The sequence below is a fragment of the Callospermophilus lateralis genome, unplaced genomic scaffold, assembly GCF_048772815.1.
Source record: "Callospermophilus lateralis isolate mCalLat2 unplaced genomic scaffold, mCalLat2.hap1 Scaffold_784, whole genome shotgun sequence".
In the NCBI taxonomy this organism is placed as follows: domain Eukaryota; kingdom Metazoa; phylum Chordata; class Mammalia; order Rodentia; family Sciuridae; genus Callospermophilus; species Callospermophilus lateralis.
In genome coordinates, this window is record NW_027515870.1 from 210,457 (window position 1) to 220,085 (window position 9,629).

The 9,629-nt window shown below is 32.5% G+C and overlaps 1 protein-coding gene across 1 annotated transcript; it reads right to left on the minus strand.

Annotated features, from left to right (window-relative positions):
• Window positions 1-2,753: 2,753 nt before the first annotated feature.
• LOC143387102 (uncharacterized) lies at window positions 2,754-9,017 on the minus strand. The gene is made up of 3 exons (XM_076841748.2): window positions 9,007-9,017; window positions 3,172-5,088; window positions 2,754-3,027 (listed from the first exon to the last, which is right to left on the minus strand). The coding sequence occupies exons 1-3, from the start codon at window positions 9,015-9,017 to the stop codon at window positions 2,754-2,756; spliced, it is 2,202 nt and encodes a 733-aa protein (XP_076697863.2).
• Window positions 9,018-9,629: the final 612 nt, after the last annotated feature.

Below are 9,629 nucleotides of genomic sequence, written 5' to 3' on the forward strand. Positions count from 1 at the left end.
CTCGATAAATCTCTATTCCTTTTCTTACTTTTAAAACCAGAGGAGCAATACTTGTCTTTATGAACTTTCTGGATTGTTTTCCAATTTGACTGCAATAAAATATGCAGAAAAAATTTGGAAAATATTACAAAGCATACAACTGGAAATAAATAATCTTTGCTTACTTTGTGACTATTTTCAAATGCTGTTGTAGCTCAAAGTGGGTAACTTATCTTTCTTCAATTACCTTTAACTGATCATATGTCCATTTTTCCCCTAGCATTTGGAAACCACACTTCATACGCTATTGGTCTCTTGCTTAAATCTTTACAAGTTTCTATTTCTACATTGTTGTGTGTTGATCCAATTGATTTTTCTTCTCATTTAGTGTAGTTTCATGTATAATTAAATTGATATAAATATAGATATAAATATGTCTATATTGGATAGTGTACAATGTCCCCAGATCTTATTCTTAGGCATATGTTGCTGTAAACTCATTTCTTCATGAATTATATGTAATGCTAATAAAATTGTGAATAATATTCAATATGATTTTTGTATGGATTGTGTATGAAAAAAGCTTTTACCCTATTGTAGCTGAAAAGGCAACATTTTATGATAAGAAACTTAATCTTTAAATACAACCTCCTCAGTTTACCTCTTACTACTGGTCATCAGAAATTGAGACTATAAAACATAGCTCATTGATTATTTCATCATAAATATAAGGCCTCATTCAACGTTGACTCCACATCCATTTCTCTAATTCCTGCCCTGAAATAACACTACCTATAGAATAACAAGGATAATTTACTAATGTACATGAAAACATTGATCATTGACCTCATTCACAGAAAAATGAAATTTCTCCAATGAGCATGAAGTCTAGAAGGCCATTATGCATAAAAGAAAGATAAAGCTCTTGTCTCCAGTAAGAGTTACCCTTAAGTTTGTGGAAATTCAGTCTATTAAAATAACTAGGAAATGTAAAAATGTTAACATTTTAAAATTTATAAATCAAGATATGAAAATCTGGGGCTTATTTTCCTATATCTATATCCTTCTTATAACTCTTAATTTCACCATAAATACAAACAGAAAAAATAATGATCTGACTTATGCAAATTGTATTCCACATTAAGTTTGATTAAAATGTGTAAAAGTATTAACAGATGCTAGAGTATTATTTACTCAATAGTATGTTTTACTGTTACATAGAACATTTAGTCAAGTGGAACACTATGATGTGTGTCATTTAACAGGATGCAATATATGAGTGATTACATATAAACAAATATTCAGTTTTAAAGACATATTGCATACATAAGATAAATATATGTAGAAAAATGCACTGTAAACCTGGCATGATGGTCAATGCTTACAATCCAAGCAAATTGGGAAGCTGAGTAGCTTCAGAAGTTTAAATTCAGCCTTAGCAACTTAGTGTGGTTTCAAGCAACTTAGCAAGGCAGTCCCAAAATTTGAAAAAGTGGAGAGAGGGCAAAGAAATGTGGGTCACTGTATAAAAAAATACATAAACTTAAACTGAAATACAAAAAAAAATTAAAGTTTAAAATATTACACTTCAATGTTAAATATCAAAAATAGATTTCATATAATACTTTTCTCAGTATTTAAAAGTGAAAATAGTAATTTTTGATTTAGAAAAACATTTATATTTTTTCAAAAATGAGGTTTCTTCACTATGCATGTATGATATTATGACAGATATTTCTACAAAATAACTTAATAATGCTTAATAAATTTAAGCAAAAGTTAAAGACAACTACTTGTTTTCTAAACTTAAATGAATTCTGTATTTTACTGATCCTCATATACATCAAGGTATAATATATAGATAATAATTATACTATACTCTCACATTTATTAAAAATGTTTTATTTTTATATAAGGCATACTTTTTGGACAAAATCTGTTCAATGTTCACTATTAGTATGAGTTTTCAATGAATGATGTTCAATGAATTTAAAATTTAAATACATTTTGGAAATATTATTTAACATTTTAGGGTTTTTGGGCACAATGAATTATCCAAAAATAAACAGTGTTTAAGAAAGAAACATGTGGCTACAATATGCTTTTTCCATTTGTATTTTCTCTAACCAGTATGTATCCACAGGTGCTGAGTATTGGTGAATAAATTTTGGAGGAATTGTCACATTGTCAATTTTCACATTTCAAAACTTTCTCTACACTATGGTTATTGTGGTGAGGATTAAGTTTTGTTCCTTTCTAAGAGTAATCGTAAAAATGCTCTCATTTGTAGAGCTTCTCTCCAGTGTGTTTTCTCTGATGCCTAGTAATATATGATATATAATACAAAATATTTCTAGATTGTCTACATTCATATATCTTCTTTCCAGAATAAGTAGCCTAGTGGTGAAAAGAATTGATTTCTTATTAAAAGCTTTGCTGCATTTTTTCAATTTGTAGGGGTTCTTTTCTGTATAAATTCTGTTGTTAATAAGGTTTAGTCTTTCTTTTTTAATGTTTATTTTTTAGTTGTAGTTGGACACAATACCTTTATTTCACTTATTTATATTTCTGTGGTGCTGAGGATCGAACCCAGAATCTCACACATGTGAGGCTAGCTCTACCACTGAACCACAACACCAGCCCCAAGGTTTAGTCTTTCTTTAAAAGTATTATCACTTTATTTACATTTCACATTCACCAGGATGTTTTCTGCTGTGGTGAATAAAGTATTATTTTTTATTAAATACTTTTCCACATTACTCACATTTGTGGGGCTATTTTCCAGTGTGAGTGCTGCTGTGGTGAATAAGGCGTGTTTTATTGCTTAAAGCTTTACCACATTCCTTATATTTGTGAAGCTTCTCTCCAGTGTAAATGCTGCTGTGGCAAACAAGGTGTAAAATTTGAGTAAAAACTTTGTCACATACTTTGCATTTGTGAGGCTTCTCTCCAGTGTGGGTTCTGTAGTGGCAAATAAGGTGTGATTTTTGACTGAATACTTTGCCACATTCTTTATATTTGTAAGGCTTCTCTCTAGTGTGAGTTATTCTGTGGCAAATAAAGCTTGTTTTTTGAGTAAAGCTTTGCCACATTCTTTACATATGTAGGGCTTCTCTCCAGTGAGCTCTGCTGTGATGAATAAGGTCTACTTTTTGACCAAAAGCTTTGCCACATTCTTTACAATGGTAGGACTTCTCTCCACAGTTGTTTCTGCTGTGGCGAGTAAGGTTTGATTTGTCACCAAAAGCTTTGCCACATTCTGAACATTTGTAGGGCTTCTCTCCATTGTGAGTTCTTCCATGGTAAATAAGGTGTGATTTTTTACCAAAAGCTTTGCCACAATCTGTACACTTGTAGGGCTTCTCTCCAGTGTGAGTTCGTCTGTGGCAAATGAGGTGTGATTTTTTGGCAAAAGCTTTGCCACAATCTTTACATTTGTAGGGCTTCTCTCCAGTGTGAGTTCTGCTGTGGTAAATAAGGTCTGATTTTCGACCAAAAGCTTTGTTACAATCTTTACATTTGTAGGGCTTCTCTCCAGTGTGAGTTCTGCTGTGGCGAATAAGGTCTGATTTTTTACCAAAAGCTTTGTCACATTCTTTACATTTGTAGGGCTTCTCTCCACTGTGTGTTCTGCTGTGGCGAATAAGGTCTGATTTTTGACCAAAAGCTTTGTCACATTCTTTACATTTGTAGGGCTTCTCTCCAGTGTGAGTTCTTCCATGGTAAATAAGGTGTGATTTTTGACCAAAAGCTTTGCCACAATCTTTACAATTGTAGGGCTTCTCTCCAGTGTGAGTTCTTCTGTGGCGAATAGGGATTGATTTTTGAGAAAAAGCTTTGCCAAATTCTTTACATTTGTAGGGCTTCTCTCCAGTGTGAGTTCTGCTGTGGTAAATAAGGTCTGATTTTTGTCCAAAAGCTTTGCCACAATCTGTACATTTGTAGGGCTTCTCTCCAGTGTGAGTTCGTCTGTGGCAAATGAGGTGTGATTTTTTGGCAAAAGCTTTGCCACAATCTTTACAATTGTAGGGCTTCTCTCCAGTGTGAGTTCTGCTGTGGTAAATAAGGTCTGATTTTCGACCAAAAGCTTTGTTACAATCTTTACATTTGTAGGGCTTCTCTCCAGTGTGAGTTCTGCTGTGGCGAATAAGGTCTGATTTTTTACCAAAAGCTTTGTCACATTCTTTACATTTGTAGGGCTTCTCTCCACTGTGTGTTCTGCTGTGGCGAATAAGGTCTGATGTTTTACCAAAAGCTTTGTCACATTCTTTACATTTGTAGGGCTTCTCTCTACTGTGTGTTCTGCTGTGGTGAATAAGGTCTGATTTTTTACCAAAAGCTTTGTCACATTCTTTACATTTGTAGGGCTTCTCTCCAGTGTGAGTTCTTCTATGGTAAATAAGGTGTGATTTTTGACCAAAAGCTTTGCCACAATCTTTACATTTGTAGGGCTTCTCTCCAGTGTGAGTTCTTCTGTGGTGAATAAGGATTGATTTTTGAGCAAAAGCTTTGCCACATTCTTTACATTTGTAGAGCTTCTCTCCAGTGTGAGTTCTGCTGTGGTAAATAAGGTATGATTTTTTTCCAAAAGCTTTGCCACAATCTGTGCATTTGTAGGGCTTCTTTCCAGTGTGAGTTCGTCTGTGGCAAATGAGGTGTGATTTTTTGCCAAAAGCTTTGCCACAATCTTTACATTTGTAGGGCTTCTCTCCAGTGTGAGTTCTTCCATGGTAAATAAGGTCTGATTTTCGACCAAAAGCTTTGTTACAATCTTTACATTTGTAGGGCTTCTCTTCACTGTGTGTTCTGCTGTGGCGAATAAGGTCTGATTTTTTACCAAAACCTTTGTCACATTCTTTACATTTGTAAGACTTCTCTTCAGTGTGATTTCTTCCATGGTAAATAAGGTGTGATTTTTTACCAAAAGCTTTGCCACAATCTTTACATTTGTAGGAATTCTCTCCAGTGTGAGTTCTTCTGTGGTGAATAAGGATTGATTTTTGACCAAAAGCTTTGCCACAATCTTTACATTTGTAGGGCTTCTCTCCATTGTGGGTTCCTCTGTGGTAAATAAGACCTTTTTTTTTACTAAAAGCTTTGGTTGCTTTTCTTTATATTTGTAGAGCTTCTCTCCAGTATAAATTCTCTGGTGGTATACAAGGCCTGATATTCTATATGATTTCTGATGTTCACTATCACTTGTAGTTTTCCATATTTTCTTTTGTGGAAAATAGTCAAGATCACAACTTCTATATTTTGCACTTATCACTTCATGAAATATATGTTTTATGCCATTTTCTGGTGAATATTCTTGGGTATGATTAGGAGTCATGGCTGAAATAAACAAAAATCAAAAAAAAAATACCTATTAGACTGGCATAAATATATTTTGCATGCATAACATGAAATTAAGGTAAAATAAGTACATAAGGAATGTAGCAGATTAGTAAGTCCAAAGTCACCACAAATGCGAAAAATATATTAATTCAATAAAAATGTACAGAAAAAATTACCTTGAGAATATTACCCAAATTCTTGTAGAGAACACAGTATCCAAGAGAAGTACATCATTAAGAAGAGTAATGTAATAAAGTGTAGAAAAGTATCATTAACAGCCTTTTGTCCTTCATAAGATAGTATTGTGTATTTAAGAAATATTTACGAGGGGCTGGGGAAATGGCTCAAGCGGCAGTGCGCTCATCTGGCATGCGTGCGGCCCGGGTTCGATCCTCAGCACCACATACCAGCAAAGATGTTGTGTCCACCGAAAACTAAAAAAACTGAATATTAAAGATTCTCTCTCTCTCTCTCTCTCTCTCTCTCTCTCTCTCTCTCTCTCTCTCTCCTCTCTCGGTCTCTCTTTAAAAAAATATTTACGAGCTACCTTCACTGTCAGTAGAACAAGAGAAATGTGAAACATACAAACATTTCTGGCTATTTCAAAGAGTGCCCAAAAAATGGTTTTTGACTACCATGACATAGAGACATGAAAATAACTAGTAGATTTTGAGTGATAATACCATAAATATTCAACAAGTGTAAAAAGGCAATGGACTCTTAAAAAGAAAGAGGAACAAAAAATTTACTAAGAAATATACACATACATGTCTATAAAATTTTTCATAAACACATTTTAAAAGACTATATAAACCTTGCATAGCCTATGACCATAATACTTAGATGAATTCAACACATGACAATCAAGTATAATAAATTGATTTTTATATTTTTACATTCGTGTGATATGAGAATTTCCTTTATTGACAAATAAACTTTGTTTATTTATAAATATATCATGGTATTTTATACTATATATACAAGGTAAAATGACTAAATAGAATGAATTAGCACATTCATTATTTTATATAATTATCAATTTTGTTCTTATAAGGTATTGTATTCCTTCTACTAGTATTTATGAACAACATAATACACTCAATATATGGTAAAATAAAACTCTTGACCTTATTATGCTCAATAAAATAAAAATATGGAGACTTTGACTATAACATCAACCCTACACAAAACACAGTACCTGGTGAGCAAAATTTTGCTCACTAAATTTCTGACTTCCACATGTGAATCAAATGCTCCTACAACTTAATATCTGCCTGCCACCTTTCACTTAATTCAAAGTCCTGCATATATTTCTTATAACACTTTAAGAGACAAAATATTTTATAACTAAATAATAATAGTATATAAGTACATATTTTTACACATTTGACATTGATGGGCACACACATGGAGTCCCTAGCTTTAATACTGAGAAACATGTTTGAACTAAACACAAAAGCAGAAGTATCTCTTCAAATTTCTGATATAATTGTTCATGGACTATATAATCTACTGATGGCTCCTTTAATAAACAAATAGAAAATAGTACAGCAAATATAAAGAAAGAGAAGCATGGCTAAATGCAAGTAACCAAAAAAAAAAAAAAAAAGAACATTAAGAATTTAACATTAGGATACTGACAGTTATAAATTACTGAAAGAACACTAAATAATTATTTAAAAAAAGTTTAGAGAGTGAAATTGAAAAATATTAATATCAATGAGCACAATGTTTATGTGAGAGGGGCATTCCTAGTGTACAAATCTGAAATTCTACCAATATGGGAGAGCCTTATCAAGCATTACCAAGTTTGAGACAAGTATAAGCAACTTGTAAAACACTGTAAAAATTAAAAATCTATAGAATTTATAAAGAGAAGTGGGATATATAAACACACTGCATTTTGTGTAGGGGTGATATTATTGTCAAAGACTCTCTCTCTCTCTCTCTCTCTCTCTCTCTCTCTATATATATATATATATATATATATATATATATATATATATGATTTAATTCTGATTTACTTGTTCATGGATACATATTTACTACTGGCAATTTTGGATCTTTAGATCATCCAACTTTTAATGTTTCATGTGTAATCCTAGAGATTATCCCAAAAATTCTATATCTCGAACTACAACACAAGTCTATATATATATATATATATATATATATATATATATATATATATATATATATAGAGAGAGAGAGAGAGAGAGAGAGAGAGAGAGAAGAATATGTGAAAAGAATCCAAGCATGCCACAATAAAAAAACAATGATCCAGAACTTAAATCACTAATCAAAATAAAAAAAATATTAAATATTACAAAGTAGAAGTATAATGATTTATTCACTTCAAAATATTTATGATTGCTAATGCATTATTGCAAAACACAAAAAAATTAAAAAATTAATAACATAATTGAATCTAAAATAGAAAATGTCAAGTAAGTTCCAGCAGAGAGCATGGAAAGAAACCAAGCATGATCTGCTCCTAGAGGCCCTATTTGTTTAAAGATGGATAATGCTCCTGCTTTTACATCTCATCCTTTTGCACAATTTTTAATCAATGAGATATAGTTTTAAATAATGAAATTTCTCATAATTCTTTTGGACGAGCTTTTGTTGAGTGACCAAATTGTATTCTAATACTTGCCTTTTAAAACAGAAACAAACATCTAGCCTCTCTTATATTAATATGCATTAAATATTGTTTTACTTACAGTTAATGTGCTCAATATACAACATAAAGTTAATACTCAAAATTGGTCATCTGCAATGAATAGATATTTTATTCTCAAACAGCCATTACCAAAAATATTATGTAATATATGAGGTTCCACCTGACCAGCATGACAAGATCCTATGCCTTTGATCACGTGGGGAAAAGCATAGACTGCCTCACATATGCCAACATGTCCTTTTTGGACTCTAGCTTCATGCATGAAAAATAGCAATTATAAATGTGCATCAGGGACTTCACAAGCTGATTTCTAAGTTTCATTTAACTATGGATGATAAGAGTTCATCCAAACAAGAGAATAATCATTCTCCTCAAAAGAGGAGAAACACTAAAAGAGGACCCCAAGATACTTGAATTCTAATTACTTGGGGGGATATAAAACCATTAACAGCCTCAGCTCAACAGGTGTTGGCTAAAATGGGGTTAGAATGTACTCTAGATAACTTTGTTACTGCTTTGATTGCTAAAGTCACACAAAACTCTGTAAATACTTTGGTCTTAATAACAATTTTGCTCTGTTTTTTGTACACCAGCTCTGGGAAATTCAGTACTGTCAGATCCTGGACTTCTAGAACCTATAACAATATCTCAATACACTTGCATCAAATTGTTATATGCCTGCAAAAATGTCTCGTGGTATTCATTGTTGTCTTAGCAGAATAATGTGTCCCTACCATCCACATAGTATTTAATAGATCAACATCCTTTGCAATTTATTCATACAAGGTCTATTCCTCTTGACAATAACTGTGATGATTCAGTGAAGCTTCTCTCTAAGGCAGAATTTAATGCTTTCACATTCTCCTTAGTGAGAGTACCTGGACTAGCTCTACGGGCTTATAAAACTACTATGAAACTTGCCTATGCTATTATAAACAGTATTAGTCATGCCTCCATGGATGTAAATATGCTTAATGAAGAACAAAAACAACACTGTCAAGCCATACTTGACAATCATGCTGCAATTGATTGTCTGTTATTGTTACATCATAAAGGATATCAGAAGTTTAATAACATGTGTTCCTTCAATTTAAGTTATAATAGTAATTTTATTTCAAAAGACTTAGATTACATTAAAGATGTCATTAATAAAGTTCAACAAGATGAGGGATTTTGGACTTGTTAGATTGGTTAACTTCATGTTTACTCAATTTTATATGGGTCAAAAATATTCATAGGTGGATGTTTACTGATGTTGGAACTTGTTGTTGTCTATGCTTGCCCTATTTTTGGCCCCACCAGCATTAAGGAGATAAGTAATATTATTTACTAAAAAGGCCTTAAAAAAGAGGGGAGGTATTAGGTATTCTGACCTTGGAATAGACAGGAAAGTGTGAGGGTGATTGTAACTGGCACCCTGAGTCCCACAATTGTAATGCACAGCAGTTTCTCCCTGAAGCTATTAAGACAATTCAACAGGTGTACTATCTAGTTTCTGTGTTAATGTCTTTAGGGAAGAAGGGGCTCCATATTTGTATTAACTGTACCTAATCTTGGTTAGCTAGCACTTGGGGTTAAAGAAACACTGGGTTAGAATGTAGTCATGGTATCAGAGATACAATAAATTTGG

Bases quoted from the DNA above. Each gene is read 5' to 3' on its own strand.
- LOC143387102 (XM_076841748.2), bottom strand. The intron at 3,028-3,171 runs GTCCTACCATTG...TATTTGCCACAG, and splicing joins AGAAACAACTGTGGAGAGAA to AATAACTCACACTAGAGAGA.